This window comes from Kogia breviceps, chromosome 9 (assembly GCF_026419965.1).
Source record: "Kogia breviceps isolate mKogBre1 chromosome 9, mKogBre1 haplotype 1, whole genome shotgun sequence".
Classification (NCBI taxonomy): Eukaryota; Metazoa; Chordata; class Mammalia; order Artiodactyla; family Physeteridae; genus Kogia; species Kogia breviceps.
The window spans coordinates 6,852,736-6,875,535 of NC_081318.1; the positions used below are offsets into that span (position 1 = coordinate 6,852,736).

Sequence of the window (22,800 nt, forward strand, 5' to 3'; positions counted from 1 at the left end):
TGACCCTGTGGATGGGTCACCTTTGACTGCCCCTAGCACCACCACACTGGCCCCAGAAGCGCTGCACCCAATCTCGCCGCTCTGAAGCTACGGCTGGGATGTTGCCAGAAACCTTTTCCTTTTGTTCTCTTCAGAACAAGTGAAACAAGGGAATTTTCAAACAGATTTTCCTATGTCTTCGTAATGGAAAAGTGACTAAGAAGACATAACTATAGTACGGACACACACACACACACACACACACACACACACACACACACACACACTCCATAAAAGCCCATAAAAATGGCGTGGCCGACAAAGACAGATTCTGATCCTTCCAGGCTAACTTCAGCCCACGGTTGGCAGGCCTGCCAACGAGTCGGTTTGGAGACGGCCACTCTGGCACCTTGCCTTGGTTCTTCTCTCTCCAGCTCAGCACGCCACCATTTGGAGGCCGTATACGGCCCACCATACAGCAGCGGGCCTCCTGGACATGGTATGAGCCATTCTAACTCCTGCTCATCTCATTGAGGGCTCTCCCCCTTAGTTTTGCCTTCCACTTAGTGACAGGACTTCTTCCCCCAGCTATGTGAGGTCTAGCTGTAGTTGATGACCTCACATGGGGAAAAGACACTGCCCACCTGAAGCGGGTGACCTGCCACTCAGCATATGATGACACCTTTCCTAGTAAAAACGAGGGTCACCACATAGTCCCTATGTTGGCTTTTCTGTTTCTGTTACTGACACATATTAGTTAACAGTGGAATGTAACTGAGGTTTCATTTTTGGCAGGGGAAGCAAGAGACATCACCAAATATGGCCAAAGTTTGAAACCAGAATTTAAAGTACAGAAATAAAAGAACAGTTGGAACTCTACAGAGTGATAAATAGTTCTAAGCAAAAGCAAGTCCACAAAAGTAGAGGTTGACACAGGAAAGCATTAAAAACAACATAAACCTCTTCCTTTCTCCATAATCAAAATGACTGTCCTCTGCAAGTTCAGTCCTGTTGATAAGAGAGATGGTGAGGCCAAGGAGGCTGTTGACAGGTGAGTGGACCTAACCTGGAAACTACCATCAGCTGAAAAGCTTTAGTCGATGCAATTTAACTGCCACACAACCGACAAATTAATATTAAATGTGACTGCATCAAATTGAGACTGTCTTTTTAAAAACAGGCACAATAATTATAAAACCTAAAAGAACAAATCTACTAGTTGTAAATCCTAATTAAGAGCAATGGAAGAATTAGCGGGGTCTCCTCAAATGATAAGAGCAAAAGGAAATCAATGGCATGAATGTGCTGCAGTGTAGCGTGATGACCACCAGACCACAAAGACCCATGACCTGACCTGAGCCGGGCTGAAGCAACCACAGCCTCTCACTCCAGGGCATCAGCCCCTTTCTGCACCTCAGTTCTCATGGAGGCGGAGGCAAGAGCACTTAACAGTGACCTACAGAGAAGGTCTGAGGCAGCCAGACCAAACTACTAACCCTCTTGCTAGGGGGACTGGGGAGAGGAGGGGAGACTTCTAAAAAATTCTAATACTGCTTGACTTTTAAAATAATCTTATATTATCCTTGGTGCTATTGTCATTTTAATATTAACAACATGATTAGCACAAATCTGGAAACTAAAAGAACTGGAGTCCAATTGGCAATAAACATATATGAAGTAGGAACTTTAGCCAAGTCTAATGCCCATGCAATGGGTGGAATAGTAAGAATTTCAGTTTAGCCAGTTTCCAGCTAAATGGGTTGGATTCTCAAAGCCGTTGGGCTGTTCTCTCACCTGAAAATACTACTACTACCTGCTTTACAGGTTAGGTTTAAGGATTAGAGAGCAGATACCCAAGACACTCAACATAGCCTTTGGTAGGTGTCCAGTCAACAGCAAAAGTGCCTATTATTATTTCCAGACATAAGAATAAAAGAAAACATAAAGGCTTCCTGTAACACCCAATATAAGCAGATCACAGTACTTCAATTAAAAGATAATAAACGTTAAAAATGGATGGGAGTAGACTTCCCTGATGTTCCATTGGTTAAGACTCCGCCTTCCAGTGCAGGGGATGCAGGTTCGATCCCTGGTCGGGGAACTAAGATCCCACGTACCGCAGGGCAACTAAGCCTGCGCACCTCAACTACTGAGCCCACGTGCCACAACTAGAGAGCTGCGTGCCACAACTACACAGCCCACGCGCTCTGGAGCCCACAGCCACGACTAGAGGGCCCACACACCGCAACTACTGAACCCGCGCGCTCTGGAGCCCGTGCGCCACAACTAGAGAGCCTGTGCGCTGCAACTACTGAGCTTGTGCCGCCACAATTAGAGAGAAGCCTGTGTGCTGCAGAGCTCGCCTGCCACAACGAAAGACCCATGTGCTGCAACAAAGACCCGCCGCAGCCAAAATAAATAAATAAATAAATAGGAAGGAAATTAAAAAAAACAAACAAACCAAACCAACAAACAAAAGAAGATTTAAAAATGGATGGGAGATTGGGCCTCTCACTGTTGTGGCCTCTCCCATTGCGGAGCGCAGGCTCCGGACGCGCAGGCTCAGCGGCCATGGCTCACGGGCCCAGCCGCTCCGCGGCATGTGGGATCCTCCCGGACCGGGGCACGAACCCGCGTCCCCTGCATCGGCAGGCGGACTCTCAACCACTGCGCCACCAGGGAAGCCCGGGAGATTTTTTTTTTTAAAAGGCTAATAGAACTTTCCTTGGCTGCAAGAATTATGATGAGGTTTCTTTTTCAAAAATTGAGTTCACTCCAAGGAGAAGTTCTATTTACAAAAATTAATTAAAAGATAATGCCAAATAATATTAGGTTTTCAATTTTTAAAATACTTGTCACAGGAGGATGAAGTATTGGAGGAAAAAAGCCTTGTCAAAGCAAAAATAATCATTAGACAGGTCCACTATATTTCAACACTGTTTTACATCCCAATTATCAGCTTGAGGCCCTTTAAAAGATTATTTTTAAACATACAAATCATTTACGTTTGGCCCCAGTTATATCCTCAAGGCTCCTTAAAATGCTTTTATATCTCAAGCATGAAAAATCATCTCAACTGGAGGACAGTTAAAGGACAAAAGCTGGAGACCTAATTAAACTGGCGAGGAGGACTCACACACATGCAATTCTGTTTCTAGACCCCTGCACCCATTTTAATTCCACAGACAGCTGAAGAGGACAGCCCCAACCTCTATAAAGCCTTCCCCGATTCCTGCCCTCAAGCCTCAAGCAAAATTAATTACCCCTCCCGTGATCAATACTTACTGTTCATCCAAACGACACTTAACTGAGGCTGAACTGTGCCTTAATTTCCCCAGTTAGTTAAGGTTTCCCCACTTCCTAACATACAGAAGTGAAAAAGAAAACGCTGCTGTCTGGCTGAACAACCCAGGTCAGGCCCAGGTTGTGGGAGACACACTCGTTACGCCACTGGTCACCCGCCACTGTCCCCATGACTGTCCACAGGGCTCCAAAGGGCAAAGGGCATCACTGCTGCTCACTCCTTCAAAGGAAAACCAGCTTCTTGTAAGTGGGTATGTATTTCTCAAAAACGAATCTCCCTCCCGCTCTCTATGTTTCTTTTTATTCATCTATTTATTTTTGGCCACAGAGCGAGTGTGATCCTAGTTCCCCAGCCAGGGATCAAGGCCGGGCCCCCTGTGTTGCAGGTGTGGAGTTGTAACCGCTGGGCCACCACGGCCGTCCCTCTCTCTCTTTTAAACACTGTCAGTGCTAGTGATGCTCTTTGAAGGTGCGCTTGGTACAGGTGCCCTGGCCCAGAACACGATTACAGCACCTCTCTCCTCATACAGGAAACAGTTGTTCACAGCCTTTCTGAATGTTTGGGGAGCCATTTAAATACTGTGAACAGTGATGAAAACAAGTAGTATATAGGTCAAGTATGTTCAGGAGATAATCCATATCTCAGCTGCACATGAAAGGGCAGCGTGTAAGCTGGGGATATGACATCAGGTAAGCCACATATACCCCAATTTCCTATTCTGTAGACGTCACGATACAGGTCACCGTCGGAATTCCTAAGTTGCGTACAGCAGCCTGTTCTGCAAGGTTTCTGTTACAATATATGCTAGTAAAAAAGTAATAAATAACAGCTGTGTAAGATGAAAAGTTGTCTTTTTGGTGCCCCATGAAAATCCTGGGTGTCTGATGGAAAAAGGAGGCAAAGGCAGGAACAGGCAGCAGACGCAGGAGAGGAGCCTCTTGTGGGAAGGAAATGAACAGCACATGCCGTTCTTCACTCTCCGGTGCCTACAGCCTAGCGACTCCCAGGCCAAGGCCGCCCACCACGCCGGCCGCTGGTGAGGCAGCCCTGGCACCGAGTAGAGGGCAGGACCCAGGAGTCCTCCCGGGGGCCCCGTCTCGCCTCCCTGCCTTTGCCCTCGCCGCCCCTGTCTCTGACACGCCTAGATGCCCGGCCCCGTGCACCTGGGTTTCAGCTCAGTTAAGGTATTTCATACTCTCTAAAGACCGTCCTTATCCCTCCCCTGGATGCCTGGCCAAGTTAAGTCACTCTTTTCAGCAGCCCCAGGACACTTTTCCTGAATCTCGAATGGAGCTGGTGTTATTTCATAGGTTCTTATGAAAGTGTCTGTCTCTCCCAGGAACCTGCCGGCCCCTTGAAAGCAGAGACCGTGACTCGTTCACACCCATCCAGCACGCAGTCGGTACTCAGAAACGTCTGGTGGAAGACGGGTGACGGGTGGGTGGGCGTAGAGGAGACAAAGCACAGCATCCCAAAGCAGGGAGAGTCCTGAGATGCAAAGGTGTAAGCACCCTCTGCCTACGCACGGTGAGGGCAGAAACGGGGAGGCGAGTACCAGCCACAGCTGCCCTCGGGGGTCCCCACGCCAGGCGGCCAACGGCGGCCGACACGATCCTCACCCAGCGACGCCAAGAGCTCGTAATTCGTCCGCATCACGTCTCTGTACAGCTCCTTCTGCCGCTTGCCTAGCGCGGCCCACTCCTCCCGGGTGAAATACACCGCCACGTCCTCAAACACCACGGGAACCTCCTCAAACAGCCCCTCTTCAGAAGGGTCCTGCAACAGAGAGCAGCAGTCACTCGATACTCCTCTCACGTCAGACACCCAGCGCGATCCTCCCGGGGTCCTGCTCAAGGCCTTTTTCTCCTGGGAAGCGTGCCAAGAGGCCCCGATGCACTCCGAGGAACTCATTTACCCACCAAAAGCCAAAGAAGCAAATGTGTGTGGCCCAGAATTAGCAGGTAGACACCAAATGAACCTCAGTGTTACTCTAGAAGGAAGGACTGATCCTTCCTCTTCTCTGCTGGAAGGAAAGGAAAACGCACGGAGGAACTGGGGTCTTGCAGAGCCTCTTGGCTGCACCTTGACCTTTACAGCCCCAAGGGCGTCTTCTACGCATCCACGACTGCAAAGGTAGCCAGCTGCCTCGAGAAGCCCCTGCTAAGCTTCCCCACCAGGATGGGAAGCAAGAAGCAGTGAAAAAGAACTAAAGATGCCCATATTCAGTGACTAGGTTAACACACACTTTACTGCTAAAGGAATTCAGATTATAAAAGGTCAGACCTGTTTATTAGCTTCTAATACTAAAAACTAGAAGGAACGTGAACAGGAAGGGAAATGAGCTTTGTCACTTGTCTGGATTCCGTAAAAATTCGAGCTTACTAACTTTACGTATATGACGTTAGGCGCGAGGAAGCTCTGAGCTCTTCTCGTCGGACTAGAGGGGTCGCTCAGAATGACTTGTACCCAAATCCCGCCTTCATGGAAGAGCTGAGAAAAGGGGCCAGATCTGGTTACTCAAAGATTCCAATTAATACAGTTTCCTTGCAGGCCAATTTTCCAAAGAATTAGAAAATAAACCCATTTTACAAAATAAACCTGAGGTGAGAACTAGAGTCTTTGAGGATCCACCAGTGCTGCAGGGAGTAGAAGGAAAGCACTGGGCTGGCAGTCAAGGGCTCTGGGGGGAGGTCACTGCCACAAGAGCCTTTGTTCTCTGGCTACGTCACTCCCCCCTAAGTCTTAGTTGTTCCCCAACAAGATGAGTTTAACTAGGTTTGCTCCACCCACCTCATTGCAGCATTAAAAACATTACATAAAAGAACAGGTCTGAGGAAACTTCGCAGTGTTTAAAAGTGCTGCATGATTTTGAAGTTAACGTTGAAAAAAATTGTTTACGTTGACTATTTAAGAGCTCTCGTGGCTGTGGACTATTTCTTGAGTTCTGTGGCCGTCCTGGATTCTGGATAAAGATTACTGTTCTGAATTTAGGTGTTCTCTTTATATCAGAAGTTAGAATATTCTGGTCCGCTAATTATGTTCTGTTATCTGCCAAAAGGAGACGATGACAGGGGGGCCGTTGCCGTAAATAAAGGAGCTAATACCCGTAAAGCACTTCAAACAACGCCTAGCACATTATAAGCATGTCAGCTATGGTAACACTATACAGAATCCTCCCCCTTGAGCAATCATTATAAACATTTTACCTGGCCACAGGGTTCAGCAGAGTCATTACACAGAATGTTAACGTCTGAGGAGCTGCGGGTGTCACCAGCAATTTCTCTCTGCCTGAAATCAGGAATGCAGTCTAGGTACAATGCAGGAACTGCTCCACTCCGTCCAGGGTCCTCCAGGGCAGCTCTTGAGCTGGGCAGGAGCTGGGCCATGTTATCATAGACCCCCAGAGGCCCTGGGGGGTAAAATATGGGATAATCTGCAGTGAAGAGGTGCCCCGGACTGGCCAGGACCTCTCTAGACACATCGCGGATGCTCCGGAAACGGGCTGCCCAGCTGGGGTCCCGAGCCGCCAAGGCCTTGACACAGAGCACGTGGGCCTTGCTCTTGGCGTGGTATTTGAGAGTCTCCACCTTGAACGGTCCTGTGTACCCTTCTATTAATCTTGACCGTCTGTCTCTGACGGACGGGTACTCCCGGCAAGCAGAGCAAAAGAGAGCCGTCCGCTCCCCATTCATGACCAACCACGGGAACTGCGCAAACCACGACTTCTGGATGGACCGCGGTCTCAGCGGTGTTCTGCTTCTTCCCGTGCAGTCTCCCTGGATGCTGCCACCCTCTGAGCTGAAATGGGAAGGACAGGCTTTCTTCTGAGGAGGCAGGTAGAGTCCCGCTTCTCTGGCGGGACTTTGCATGTCCATTTCTTCCATGAAGCCCATCTTGTTTTCTCCTTTAGAAAAAAGAAACAAATGGAATTTTCTCTGAAATCCTATAGGTCGAGTCACTGCAACTCACAGAGGTGTTTAGATCCATGGACCATGAAAGCTGGAACCACACCCACAAAGTGCCAGTCTGCACCTGTGTTCTCTTCTCTCCGGCCCCCAGCCCCCTGGCGCACCTTGCCTAACCCAAGAGAAACTAAATGGGCTTTAAGAAAACAGTTTTTTTAAAAATATAAAGGACAGATATACCTGGTCAAAGAGAGATCTCTGTAATTTGATCTCTGCAACCTAAAACAGTGGCACAATCTTCAGGAGAGCAGACTTATTTATGGATAAGAACACGGAAGTAAGAGAAGGTAGGGTTAAGAAGGTAGTTAAAGCAAACACTGCAGCTCCACAGTTGGCAGGAAGCCCCCTCCTTGGCACCCCTGCCAGACAGGCATCTGCACTTTGCTCACGTGCCTTTAGAGCAAGAGAGCAAACTACCTTCCGGGCAGACTGTTTGGTCCCCGGAGTTTTCCTTGAGCTGCAACCCATCCTTGAGTACCTTCCCCTCAGGAGTGCTACCCCAGCCCTCTCCCACACCACAACCCTTCCAAGAAGTGAAAAATCCCATGATGTCACTAAGACTTTTCTTCTTTAAGCTACACCAGCAGTTTCTTTATTCACTCCTTGGTTGAAATGCAGCTTAGACAACTCTGACTCCTCTGGAGCCATTTATTATGCACCAACAAGTTCAGATGCCCAGTGGGCAAAGACTCAACAGTATTTGCTCCAGGCCAGCGGACCAGTCAGTCTACGAAACTGTAGCCAACCCCGGAAGCACAGAGCTACCAGTAAAGAGTCAATAGGCTCAAAGTTAAGAGCCAAGCACAGGAAAAGCAAACGAAAACAATTAGTATCTGTGAAGTCTAGGGCTCCTTGTGGTCCATCTGAGATAAATCACAAGGGAGAGCAAACTTCCGCAATTCGGTTCACGGCGGAACTTGTTCCACCTCCCTTTTCTCCTGTAGAAGGGTCTGGGTTAATGCGGTCATCTTACACGATGACAGAGGCGATCTGGCCTGGCTCTGGGCTAGCCAATCCCTGAACAGGACATGCTTACCAAAGGAGGAAAGCAAACATCAATCCCTAGGATTTAGCAGCCATCTGTTTGTTCACCCCTTCATTCCATGATCGTCTACTACACAAATACGTGCCAGGCTTTGTTCTTGGTACTGGGACTATAGTAGTAAGTAAGACCAAGTCATGCCTTCGTGGAACTTAGAATAGATAATTATACATAAACATCTACTCTCAGGTAGAAATAAAATAAAGGGAGATGAGAGTTTGGAGAATAACACTGGGGGAGGTGTGTATATCTTAGACGGGGTGACAGTTGGGGGAAGAACAGCATTCGTGTGTAATTGGTGGGGAACAGGGAGAGGCAGAGGATGAGACTGGAGCCTTGGGACCCAGCTTCCTGCTCCCTCCCTCCAGCTAAGGACCCCTCCTCCCGGGGGGCAGGTCTGCACTCACCTCGGTGGAGGCTCAAGAGCTTCCTCTGGCCCTGGACATTGGCTAGCCACGGCTCCGGCCCTCGCTCAAATTTATAGAACAGCTCTGGGTTGGCAACAGTTGGTCCTGAGTCAGGAACAGAGAGATGCACTATGAGGTCGGATCCAGGTCACACAGGCTAAAAAAGTATGAAAACTATCGGTCCAGAACAGAGGCTCAAACTCAAATGCTGAGTGGGACCAGACAGTAATCTGAGGAAACCAGGCAGGGGTGGGAGGCTGTGGATTTGAACCCAGGTGTGGGGTAGCTACTCAACTCCAGGAGGGGCCGCCAGCTGAATACAGGGTCAGCATGGCCAGACCATCCCAGTTTCCAACAGAAGTCAGAAATCGTATTTCTGTGTGAAAACCCCCCATGGCGAAATACTGACAACGTATTTGAATATTTTAAAGAAGCCAAAGAAAATAGATGAAAGAAAGAAAGAAAAAAAAAAAAAAGGTGTAGGCCAAATCTGGCCCACAGCTGCTACTCTGCAACTGCTGGTTTATAAGAATCATTGGTTTTCAAACCATTTTTAGTCGACAGTAAGAGCACAACCCCTCCATCCACAGAGAGCTGAGACTGTTGCCCCCAGAACCCTGAGGGGTCAAGAGGAAAAGAAGCAAAGAAAGGCATGGCAGATGGTCATCAAATTGAAATCAGAGAAGAGTACATATGCGTGTACACACGATGAAATACAATCCTCTCTGTCCACGGTCTAGGAAGTCTACCCATAGCAGCAGAGAAAGGACATTCGGAACACAGAAAAGACGAAAACTACCCACACGCGCACAAAGTGTCAAGTTGTTTTATCTCATCGAAGCTCGATGACAAGCCTGTGAAGAAGGAAACCGAGGCCTGAAAAGGCGAGTGGACTTGGTCAGTACCACGTGGCAGAGCCAGGACTGAGACCAGATTTCCAGGCTACAGGTCTGATGCTCGCTCCACCACCTCCCACCACCTCCAACGTCCCCTGGGCACTGAGACGAAATCCACCCCGCAGTGCCACAGTCCACAGCATCCAGGTCTAGCCTTGACACGCCCCACTTCCCCACTTCTCTTGGCTAGTTTAAGTGGAAAAGAGAAAGGGTGATGTGTGAATCCGTGTGCAGTTAAGTCAGATATGGGACGGAGTGGATAAACAGTATAAAGAGGCCTGGAAAAAAAAATGGTCGGATTCCAGAAAATTCCCAAGTATGTCATACATAGTCAGACATGGTTGGGAATGGTGACCTAGGTTCAGGCAGTGGGGGAGTGAACAGGAGCCCGTACCCAGTGGTGCCACCAGCTCGTCAGAGCCGCAGATCTCCTTCTGTTGCTGACTCAACAGCATCCACTCCTCCTGAAGCAAGTACACCGTGATGTCATCAAACGTCACAGGAGCCTGCAAGGAAACATGACACCAGCTAAGCACCAACTTCCTCCTTAGTCTTACACACCTGAGCTCACAACCACCTGAGGACAGCCCTACTCTGGGGACAGATCAGACTGCGGGAGGGGTCATTATCAATCTACATACGAGACCTACACCACGTTCCTCTCACCCCCTGGGAGCAAGTCACAGTGGGAGTGAGACCCATTCTTGTAGGAAGAGCCACGCACTGCGACACAGTGTCACAATGAAGGCCAGCTCCGGGCTCCCACACTCCTCCCTCCATGCTCCCCACCAGCCTCCCCACAGGATCCATTACTTCTCAGCCAGGGCATCAGCAACAACCAACAGCACTTCCTCTGCAGAATCTTCAACGTGGTAAGTCTTCACTTAGGAAGATGTATCTGATTTCTGGGAATAGTCAACTGTCACTGAGAACTATGTCTGTGAATGTGGTCAATCATCAAGATGGGCAAAGCTTTAGAGCTGAGAACTATATTCCATGGGGCTTATAAAGGAGCTCTGTTCCACCAAAAATGGGCGAGGAAATTCGGAAAATGTTTCAGGGAGTTCTGGATTAAAACGGCAGATTGAACACGTACACTGAATTTTGCTTCCTCCTGTGAGTTTAAAAAAACACTCTCCCCCGAGAAAAACTCCAAACCAAACACCCTCTAAGGACTTCCCTGGTGGTCCACTGGTTGAGAATCCGTCTTGCAATGCAGGGGATGTCGGTTCGATCCCTGATAGGGGAGCTAAGATCCCACATGCCGCGCAGCAACTAAGCCCGTGAGCTACAACTACTGGGCCTGCACGCCACAACCGGGCACCGCAGCGAAGAGCCCACACACCACAGGGAAAGATCCTGCGTGCCGCAACTAAGACCCGATGCAGCCAATAAATAAATAAATGTTTTTAAAAGTTGTTTAAAAAAAAACACCCTCTAGGAAGGACAACACAACAAGGGGGCAATAGCAATACAATTTTGTTAACTGAAAAGCAGATGAAAAAGTAATAACCGAGCAGATCCAAGAAAATCATACCCTCACGCAGCAGTGGGCACATGGAGAAACAAGCCAATTGACATGGCTAAATCCTCAAAAGGCTCAGGATCTGGCAGCCCCAGGAACCTCTGGCCTGGGAGTGAACGCAGTGAGGTTAAAATAATAAGAATCTGGGGGAAGCTGTTCGGAACAAATGCCTGCCCAGATCCCCTGCACAGGCTCCAAGTTGGCAAGTCCCTCCCTTCCACGTGCTCAGAGCTTCCGGTTAGAATTCTGGTTTTCCACTGACATCTGAGGAAAGGCTCTAACAGGTCTGACAGAGATCAAAACAGACGGGAGGTGAGGAGGCACTGAGGAAATGGAAGTGGGACAGGGAGGAAAAAAACCTTTAAAACACAAAACTATCATCAATAGCCTCAGAGGGGTAAGATACTGCAGCCATGAAAAAAGCAGTTATGAAAGAAATAATCGGAAAACAGAATCTGTTGCTGTTTACCCTTTTAAATTTCACACCACCAACATTTATCGGCTAGTCAAAGAAATAAAAAAAATAAAACTATCAACAAAAAGGAAATCCCTGAACCCCAAAGAAAAACAACATTTTGGGAAATAGCATCCTTGGAGTAAGTATAAGTCCTTCCAAAGTGACAGCTCTGAAGGGGACACAGTCATTTCCATTTGTAACAAGTTCTAGTACATTTGTTTAAAATCGCCTGTAATTTTATACTCAAACTTAAAGCACAAGAAATATCTACTTTAACTTCAACATAGAAGCTTCTTGAGAAAAACAATACAGATAATTCTTATCAGTCACTATCGATTTGTATATTTTAAAATAAGTTGAGTATTTTTCTTATGAGTCAATATGTTTACTGCAGAAAATTTAGACAATAAGCAGAAAAGATGTTTTAAGATCACCCACAGTCTCCTGACTGAAAAACAAGTTGACATTTGGTATGTAACCTTCCAGTCTTTTGTCTATGAACATGTATAAATGAACAGTCTTACAAACAAACATGGAATTGTACTGCCAATGTGTATGTGCCAGTTGTATGCCAATGTGTATTTTAAATAACTATTTGCTCTCAGAGTGTCTTCCAAAGCAAAATGTGATTATAATTCCAAAAACCTGCTGCAGGATGGGCTCCACTAAGAGCAGGCGGGTGGACAGGAAAGAGGTGCACACAACATACGGCCTAAGGAGAGCCAATGTGGGGGAGGGGGAAGAAAACCCTCGAGGTCATACTGAAGGCAGATCCTAGCAGGACGACGGTACACCAGGACTACGGGGCAGGCCGCTCCCATCAGGGCAGGTTAGAGCTTGTGACCAGGGGCAAGCAGGGTTCCCTATCCATTCCCACCCACCCCGTCTTCCTGAGGGAACAGGCGGGCGCACTGAAAGCCAACAGACCCGTCCCTTCGTGAGTGCCCCAAAGATGAAGAGGATGGCCAGCGCCGAACGTTTACATAATAAAGAAATGTCTTCCCAAGAGTAACTACGCTAACCCTTGCACCTCTCTTTTAACCAGTATTACGGCAAGAGCCTTCAGATGACTGCAATGTAAAGAAAACACAAATCTGCTTGAATAAGAGGAATTTCTTACCTACACAGAAAGCAAGGAATATCTCTGGATGTTCTATTTTACTGATTCCCACTGTCTATAAGGTAGAGCTCCGAGTTCTCAGCCTAGCACCAAGTCCCCTGGATCTGAAGCTAACTTACCTTCCTAACCTCAGCTCTAGGTACTGCCCCACCTGGAATCTCTACTACAGCCAGATTAGTATAATTGCAATCACTCGGGGACTTCCCTGGTGGTCCCGTGGTAAAGAATCCGCTTTCCAATAAAGGGGACACGGGTTCGATCCCTGGTCGGCACGTTACGATTCCACATGCCAAGGGGCAACTAAGATAGCGTGCCACAACTACTGAGCTGGCGCGCCTCAACCAGAGAGCCCGTGTGCCAAAAACTAGAGCCCACACGCTCTGGAGCCCGCGTGCCACAACTGGAGAGAGAAAACCCTCACGCCACAACTAGAGAGAAGCCGGTGCACCGCAACGAAAGGTCCCGCGTGTCTCAGTGAAGAGCCTCCGTGCGCTGCAACTGACACCCGGCGCGGCCAAAAATACAATTAAAAAAATAAATTGCAGCCATTCAACATACCTTGTACCTTTCTTCCCTCTTCACACCCAATCTTTACATTCCCTGACTCTGCCTACTTCCTCCCATGTACTCATCAAGTTCCTACTCACATTCCAGCTCTTTCTCGCAAGGGACTTCCTGCCCACCTAGCCCAAGCACTTCTACTTCCCCTGAGCAAGGAAGGCTTTATACCCCTCCCGGTGCCTGGTCCACAGGAAGGCTATGCTGATCATCTTACCTTACAACCCCCTTCACCATCACCACCCCTTTCCCCACCACCACATTATACAGAAAACATTTCATAGGCATTTCATTCATTCTTTCCTTCAACATATTCTACTTGTTTCTGTGTGCTTGGAGCTCCTAAGATATAAAAGACTCTATCTCTATTTGTCAAGGAGAAAAACCCATCAGGAGGTGACAGATAACTGTGATATAAGTGCAATAGTAAAACTGGGTCAAGAGGCAAAGGAGAAGGGAGCGATCACTTCTAAGGGGGGTGGGGTGCCAGTGGTGGCTAGGAACCAGAGATGTTGAGGCAATAAATACATACACAGTAAACACTCCTATCTGGCAGCAAGGACAATAGTCTCCCAGAGGGCACATGAGGTGTCAGACTGCAGTGTTCTTCACAGCACTCACGCCTATAGCAAAAGGGCTCCTGTAGAGATGCTATTTTGAGTCATTCATTCAGAAAATACTGAGAACCTATTACATGCCAGATACTGCTCCACCGGTCTAGCTGGGGATAGAGCACAGAGTGGAGTCAGCAAACAAATAACTGTGAGAATTTTATATAGCGAGTGGGCTGGGAAGAAAATAAAACGGGATACTGGGTTAGAGTGATGGGGAAAGGTCTTTGTCCTCTATCCATTATTCTGCCAATGGCAAGCAAGATACCCCACACTTAATCCAATAGGCTAAGACTGCTTTCAGTTAATAAATATAACAAAATAGCATCAAAGGAAGATTCTAATAATACACCAAGCTACTACCTCACGTGACCCCCAGTCTTCCAGCCTTGAGAGAAAAAAGTGGTATTCAGAAAGGAACTTTAGAATAGCACAGCCATTCCACCCAGGCCCTAGTTATTGTCACATCTGCAATACCTCTTACACTGCTAGTTTGTTTTGCAATTACTTTATTCCATCTTTGGATAACATTCTCACTCCCTAGGGTAAAAAACTGATGTACCTGGGAAGGGTGTCCTTTTGAGACATCTTACAATCACGATTAGAATCAAGGGTGAAATTTCCAGTCCCCAGTGTTTTCAATTAGTGGTTGGGCCTGAAAAGGACATAAAATTTCTCCTCCACCTCCCAAAGTATTTGTATTTCACTCTTCTCACACCAAAGGCTAAGAAAGCCTACAACTGAACAGATACCTTGAAATCAACCTCAAATCACTAATTCCAATTTTCAGTGCCAATTGTTTATAGCCCTTCTTCTACTGCATTTTGCTCCCCCTCTGTCCAAATTCAGGTTCAGTCTAAATGACACCTCAGGATATTACCTGAGGGTGTGAGCCACTTCCTTTACTTTTTTGGTGTCCCCTAAAGTGCTTAGCATGAGGCTGGCATCCAGTTCACCTTCAATCTTTCTCTGGTTAGGTTCTGTTGAGCTTTACTGTCTTGGACTGTTTATAGGTTGTTTCACCTGGAAAATGCATCACTGTAGCTTGTGGAGAGGATGGAGTACGGAAGAGATGATTAAGCAAGTAGTAACTTCTTTTGTAATTCAGAGTCCTTCCCAGTCTTTCCAGGAAAAAGTACAGCATCAAAATAACCTCACTATCCTTTCTGTCTTTTGTCTGTTGGACAACGCTTCCAGGCTTGTCCATGTTATTGAAGTGAAAACTGCAGGAAAGCTCCTGGAGAAAAGTAATCATTTCATATTTATCCTTGTACTTCCAGCATCTCCATCAACTTAAATCACGGATCACAAATGTTTATAACATGAGCAATTTTTTTAAAAGGAGAGACTCAGTATGCACTCGGAAACGTTTGTTGGAGATTCCCTTTGTGCCAAAGAAGAAACAATCCTCAAGAACTGGTATCAAATAATATCCAGAAAGATCTCGGTCCCCAGAGGCTGCCAATGTCTCCGAATCAAGTGCCTGCGACCACGCTCGTCTTTGCTGACACTGACTCCGAGCTCTAGCAATCCTGTCAAACCCACTTAACTCTACCTTCAAGCACTTTTCCCCACCTTTTCTTCCAATTCACAGTCTCTTGCCCAAAGCCTGAAGCAAGTTTATGAAATATGCTTCTAAGCAATACTCAGAAACTCCACGAAGTAGATAAGCTAGAAACAGAAATCGGCAAGAAATATGCCAGATGCCTTGTCCTTTTCTTCTCAGCTCTTTCTTGGGAAGGGGGATACAGGCAGGGCCTAGCCCTCATCCTGCCTCTCGGTGATCCCTATGCCTGGCTCCCAGCGGGGCCCGATCCAGCCTCAAAGCCTTAAAACACGCTGGGCCTCTTCCAAACGCCAGTGGTGGGGTGGGAAAACAGGAAGCACTTTCGCACTACTACACTGAGCGGGTCACCCACCCAACGTCAACCGAGCGGCGGCTCGGCGGAGGGCTGCTAGGCCAGCCGCGTGGGGAGGCAGCGGAAGGCTGCGCGGGACTCGCCCGGAGTCGGCCGCCCAAGTGCAGAGGAAGCAGCGGGCGAGCGGGCGAGTCCTTCCCTGCAAGGCTGGCTCATCCGCGAGGACTCCGCCCGTACCGCCCGCCTCGCCCAGATCAGGGATCTACGGCAGGGGAGTGGGCGGCCCCAGGGCCCTTCCAGGCCTACCTTCCCCGACTCCCTGGGCTCCATGGCCCTGCTTTCGGTGGCCCGTGCTGACCCCGCCACGGCCTCCAGGCCGCCCCCTCCCCCCGCGGCCTGGCCTGAGGATGCCGTAGCCGCGACACCTTGGGGACCGGGACCCCCGGAAGGGAGGGCGTGCGGCGTGGAGGGAGTGCGGCCGGAACCGGCTGTCCCTGGTCAGAGGGGGCGCTGGCGCTCGCGGAGCCAGGAGAGGCGCGCAGCTGGTACTTGCGTCGCGCCGAGCGAGCCGCTTTACGGCAGCAGCCTAGCCCGAGGCGGCGGGGCATCATGGGAAGCGCGGTCCAGGCTCGGTAAGCGCCTCCCAAAGCTGCTATTGCTCCGGGAATACGGGGTCCCGACTGGACGAAGCAGCTAAGCTCTCCGCCCTCCCCGCCTCCCTCCCCCGGCGACGGTTACTAGGTAGCGTACCCACGACGCTCTCCCAGGCCCTATAGGAAGGGCAAAGTACTCTGATTGGGCTATCAGATTGCTCGTGCTTGCGTCTCTTCCCTCGCATTTCTAGGGCCAATGTCAACCTTGAAGATTCCAGACTGTATCAAATCAAGGAGGTAAATACTTTTTGTAACATTCCTTCAAAAAACATCATTGGTTGCCTGTCATGTTGCCAGGCTCTGTGCAAAGGTTTGGGAATGCGCAGTTGAGTCAAACAGAAACTTTGCCTCCAAGGAATTCATAGTCTATTGAGGAAACAGACCATAAACGTAACTACAAAATGAAGAGACAGTGCAACGAAAGAGGTAAACACAAGACTCTATTAAAGCACACTTTGTCACCTTGGAGTTAGGTGGTGGGACGATATGGGGTAGTTAAGGATTTCCTGAGGAAGTGCTGCCTGAGTTGAATTAAAACAAGAGGTAGGAGTTAGCCACGTAAAGAAGGTGCTATGGTGTCCCCTCCAAATTCATGTGTTAACACCTATGTGATGGTGTTTAGATGTGGAGCCTTTGAGAGGTAATTAGGTTTAGATGAGACCATGAGGGTGGGGCTCTCATAATGGGATCAGTGTCCTTTTAAGACGAGACACCGGAGAGCTTGCCCTCTCTCTCTGCCATGTAAGGACACAGAGAGAAGGCAGCTGTCTGTAAGCCAGGAAGAAAGTTCTCACCAGAACCCGACCGTACTGGCACCTTGATCTTGGACTTCCAGCCTCCAGAACAGTGAGAAAATAAATTTCTGTTGTTTAAGTCACCTGGTCTATGGTATTTTGTTATGGCAACCTGAGCCAACTAAGTCGGGAGGAGAAGAGGAGTGTTGGCTAGGAAGAGCAATTGGGCATGAAAAACAGCCTCAGCAAAGCCAGGGAGGTGAGCAACAGTGTGTGTAGGGAAGGTATGTAAGACAGGAAGTGGTGGGAAATGACGCTGGACAGACACGAGGGATGGATGTGTGCTGCCTTTAAGGGCTGGAAGTAAGTTTTTAGCTGGTGACTGGTGTGGGCAAATTGCACTTTAGTTATTGCAGAGTAGAAGGTGAATATAAAGGGGAAAAGATAGAAGAGAGAAAACCAAACTCTAAATACATATATTTACTCTCCATTCTTCTCTCATCTTCTTTAAAAGTTGTAAAATTATATAAAGTAATAGTAACAATGTGTTGTTTCGCTTGTAATATATATGGATGTAATATGTATAATAATAATACAAATAATGGACAGTAAAGTGCAGAAATCTCAAATGTACAGCTCAGTGTATTTTTACATGTGCACCATATAGTCAACACCCAGATCAAATATAAAAAATTCCCAGTACTCCAGAAAGTTGCCTTGTGGCCCTCCCATTATGTATACAAAGGGGTAAAGCTACAGAAAGTAAGGAAATGACTATCGTAAAAGTGTTGTCCCACTTTTGCACAGCAAAGGAAACTATAAACAAGACGAAAAGACAACCCTCAGAATGGGAGAAAATATTTGCAAATGAAGCAACTGACAAAGGATTAATCTCCAAAATATACAAGAAGCTCATGCAGCTCAATATCAAAAAAACAAACAACCCAATCCAAAAATGGGCAGAAGACCTAAATAGACATTTCTCCAAAGAAGATATACAGATGGCCAACAAACACATGAAAGGATGCTCAACATCACTAATTATTAGAGAAATGCACATCAAAACTACAATGAGGTATCACCTCACACAGGTCAGAATGGCCATCATCAAAAAATCTACAAACAATAAATGCTGGAGAGGGTGTGGAGAAAAGGGAACCCTCTTGCACTGTTGGTGGGAATGTAAATTGATACAGCCACCATGGAGAACAGTATGGAGGTTCCTTAAAAAACTAAAATTAGAACTACCATATGACCCAGCAATCCCACTACTGGGTATATACCCTGAGAAAACCAGAACTCAAAAAGAGTCATGTACCACAATGTTCATTGCAACACTGTTTACAATAGCCAGGACATGGAAGCAACCGAAATGTCCATCATCAGATGAATGGATAAAGAAGATGTGGCACATATATACAATGGAATATTACTCAGCTGTAAAAAGAAACGAAATTGAGTTATTTGTCGTGAGGTGGATGGACCTAGAATCTGCCATACAGAGTGAAGTAAGTCAGAAAGAGAAAAACAAATGCCGTATGCTAACATAAAGATGGAATCTAAAAAAAAAAAAAATGGTTCTGAAGAACCTAGGGGCAGGACAGGAATAAAGACGCAGACCTAGAGAATGGACTTGAGGACACGGGGAAGGGGAAGGGGAAGCTGGGAAGAAGTGAGAGAGTGGCATTGACATATATACACTACCAAATGTAAAATAGATAGCTAGTGGGAAGCAGCCACGTAGGACAAGGAGATCAGCTCGGTGCTCTGTGACCACCTAGAGGGGTGGTTTAGCGAAGGAGGGAGGGGATATGGGGATATATGTATACATATAGCTGGTTCACTTTTTTTATACAGCAGAAACTAACACACCACTGTAAAGCAATTATACTCCAATAAAGATGTTAAAAAATAATAATAAAAGTGTTGTCCCAAATGCTTAGCTCAGCAGTGTGGCTTCTGGCCAACTGCTTTCTCTGGCTCCACAGACTTTGAGGGTGGATAAAACAGGGATTACATAAGTAGAGTAACTGGAAGGAGGGGAGTTGTGGGAAGATGATGAGCACAGTTTCGCACATGATGATTTTAAGTATCTAAGTGATATGCAAATTGGTGTTCTAGTCAGCAGTTGAATGCACAAGTGCGTAGCAAGTGTAACCTATCTGCGAGGACAGAAATCATGTGGACAATCAAATTATAATAGCTGCTTTACTATCAGGCATTTCGATCCTTTTACACATTTCCTTTCCTCAATATTTCTGACAGTCCTTCCCCATTGAGGGATATATGTGATTCAGAATGAATAACTGGGACTCCCCTGGTGGTTCAGTGGTAAAGAATCTGCCTTCTGATGCAGGGGATGTGGGTTCAATCCTTGGTCAGGGAACTAAGATCCCATATGCCACGGGGCAAGTAGGCCTGTGTGCCACAACTACTGAGCTTGCGTGCCTCAGCTAGAGCCCATGCGCTGCAAATTACAGAGCCCATGCACTCTGGAACTCACGCACCACGAGGAAGAGCCCACGCACCACAACTAAGACCTGACACAGCCAAAAATAAATAATAAATAAATCTTAAAAAAAAAAAGAATGATTATCATTGGTTGCCTGTTGCCACTTGGTATGAAGTAGGGACTGCACCCCCCCTCCACGGCCTCTGAAACCAAACTGAGACCCTGACTAGCCATGCAGCCCTACTATGGGAGAAGGGATTTCTAGATGCTCTTCCCGCAAACACATTCCACCCTAACTCCCCAGACCTGTGGATATGATGAAATATCACTTCCTTGATTGTGTTACACTATACAGCACAACTGACCTTAAAATAGGAAGATTATCCTGAACTACCTGGGTGAGCCCAATATAATCACCTGAGCTCTTTGACAAGCAGAGAGTTTTCTCTGTCTTGGGGCAGAAAAGAAGTAAAAACGATTTGAGGCATCAGGGGGAATTGATGTGCTATAGCTGGCTTGAAAATGGAGGGGAAGGAACAGAGAGAGCTGACAGCCTGCAAGGCAATGGGGACCTCAGTCCGACAACCTCAAGAAACCAAATTTCCAACAACCTGAATGAATTTGGAAGTGGATTCTCCCCTAAAGCCTCCAAATTAGAGCTTTGCCTGGCCCAAACCTTGATTTTGGCCTTGTCAGACCTTAAGCAGAGAACTGTGAGGTAACAAACAGGGGTTGTTTTAAGTCTGTGATTTGTTACACAGCGAGAGCTAACTGAAACAACAGAGACGCTGCTTTGATGGGGTTGCCCATGCCCATTATGGGTCTCTGTTGTCTCATGTTAGGGGTCTGTCACCACTTCTGCCATGGTTGATCCCTGGTGCACCTGTTGCAGGAAAGGAGACCCCTTCCAGGGCTCTAGAGTGGGCTCTTGTCTAACACTCAGAAATGAATTGTCTGACAAAGCAGGAGACTTTATTGGGAAAGGGCGCCCAGGCGGAGAGCAGCAGGGTCAGGGAACCCGGGAGAACTGCTCTGCCACATGGCCCGCGGTCTCAGGTTTGATGGTAACGGGCTTAGTTTCTGGGTTGTCCCTGGACAATCATTCTGACTCAGGGTCCTTCCTGTTGGCATGTGCATCGTTCAACCAAGATGGATTCTGGGAGATTGGTAGGACACATGGACTGGTGTCTCCTCTGTCTTTCTGACCTTCCCAGAATTCTTCTGGTTGGTGGTAGCTTGTTAGTTCCAAGTCCCTTACCGGGACCTCCTGTTGTAAGATAACTCATGCCAATTGTTATTATCGTGCCTGGCCGGGGCAGGTGGTTTCGGTCAGTAGTTCCCCTAACACAGCCAGATACCTGCCAGGCTCGTCACTGGCATTCCACCCGCCCACTGGGGGATACACCACTGAATTCCCTGGTAACGCTCTTTCAGGGCATTACACCCAGGTATAGGAGAGAGAAGATAGATTTTAGTATTGACCTAGGAATTAGCTTTTCTAGAGAATGGGAGAAGGTATGAAGGAATTGAAGATAAGTCATCCACACCGTTCAAGAAAGAAAGAGGGGCTAAGCAGGGGCTGATAGATTTAGAAAGTGGGAGGACTCAGATCCCGGAGGAGCAGGGGAGGAGGCACAGGAGTGCTGTGGGTGAACACATGAGAGCTGGAAGGGCAGGAGAAGGAAGTCAGAGTAAACCAGTAGGATTTGGGAGAAGGAACAGTTTCTAGGAAACACACAGAACCTGCATCTGCTTGTCGGCAGCCCCTTTCAGGAATCCCACTTACTTGGCGCTCTAGGGGTCCCACTTCGGGCCTCCCCCAGAACAGTTCATGCTCTCACTGCTCCTGCCAGAGTCCCCCTTCCTGTGGCCCACCTTATTAGCTAAATATCCCTCTCCCCTTTACCAGTAACTGTCGCTGGATGGGACCCTCATGAGTGGGGGTGGGGTGAGGGATACGAAGGAACCGAGAATAATACACAGAGTCACTGGGCACTAGAGCCGAAGCATCCAGCACGGCTTCCTCCCTCTCCACCCCATCCTGGAAGCAGAGCTGGAGACAAGGACTTGGTCCTGGAAAGTGGTTGCAGAGAGCAGACCTTGGGGCGTGGGAGAGTGAAGCAGGGGGAAGAAAAAACCGATGGAAGGGTGCATTTTAGAGTAGGCTTTGGGACTTCATTCCACTTCTAAGAATTATACAGAATGCCCCCCAATAATAGTCCATTTGAACAGTGGCCGGGGGGGGGGGGCAGCTGAGCATTCATCTGCCGCTCCCATCCCCCGGGAGCTGAGGGTTGCCTCAAGAGGCATTAACTGCATTCCACCCTCACACTTGTACTTCTAGCTGTGCTTGTACGAAGGTCAAGTGGACACTCTCTGTGGTCAGAAAAGCCCTGGGGCAGAAAGCCAAAGAAGATTGAAAAGAAAATATTGAATGGCACAGCAGCACATGAAAAAGAACGCTCAGCCGTCATTAGTCACTAAAGAAATACAAATCAAAACCACAGTGAGACACCACTCCATGCCCACTGAATGGCTAATAAAAAAACTGAAAAGGACAGATAGTAACAAGCCTTGGAGAGGATGTAGAGAAACGAACCCTGGTACATTTCAGGGCAGGGGCAGGGATGGGAAGAGGAAGATGTAAAGTGGTGCAACCCCTTGGGGAAACGGTTTGAAAGTTTCTTAAAAAGTTAAACATAAATTTACTATATGACCTAACAATTTCCACTCCTAGGTATATACCCAAGAGAAACGAAAACATGACCACACAAAGACTTGTATATGAATGTTTATAGCAGCTTTATGCATAATAGACCAAAACCAAGAAAGTACGCCGTGGACCCTGCAGTCCCTGTGCCAAAGGAAAGCCCTGCTCAGAAGTGTTTCCCAGGCTGCAGTGCACCAGGACCAAGCCCGAGGCTGGTGGTCAAGTTCCAAACCTGTCTGGTTCAGTCCAGACACCCCAGGCCCCAAGCACAGCACTCGCTCACAGTAGCCTTGCTGCCATAGCAAAGCCTTTGTTCCTGATTCCTGGCATCCTTCTCCAGTGCTTGTCAAAGTCCTCTCCATCACTCAGACCCCCTCAGGTGCTGCCTCCTCCAGGAAGCCCTCCTAGGTTGTCCCTCTAGGAGAATTCTCAACCTCTCCCATATTCCTCAGCACACGCAACCTCCCACAGGGCTCACCACATGCTGAAACGGGTTATCTGAGCCCCTGGATTCCAAGATTGGGGTCC

The 22,800-nt window shown here is 47.8% G+C and overlaps 1 protein-coding gene across 2 annotated transcripts in view; it reads right to left on the minus strand.

Moving 5' to 3' along the window:
* The window catches only part of ZNF862 (zinc finger protein 862), a 31,431-nt gene extending 15,138 nt beyond the window's left edge, over positions 1-16,293 (minus strand). Inside the window, exons 1-5 of one of the 2 annotated variants that reach the window (XM_067041877.1) lie at positions 16,030-16,293; positions 9,988-10,099; positions 8,698-8,802; positions 6,490-7,187; positions 4,903-5,059 (exon numbers count right to left, since the gene is read on the minus strand). In XM_067041877.1, coding sequence (XP_066897978.1) covers positions 4,903-5,059; positions 6,490-7,187; positions 8,698-8,802; positions 9,988-10,099; positions 16,030-16,053 — 1,096 coding nt within the window. In that variant the 5' untranslated portion in view covers positions 16,054-16,293. The remainder of the gene's footprint in view (positions 1-4,902; positions 5,060-6,489; positions 7,188-8,697; positions 8,803-9,987; positions 10,100-16,029) is intronic. The other variant, XM_067041878.1, reaches the window with a different exon arrangement.
* Positions 16,294-22,800: the final 6,507 nt, after the last annotated feature.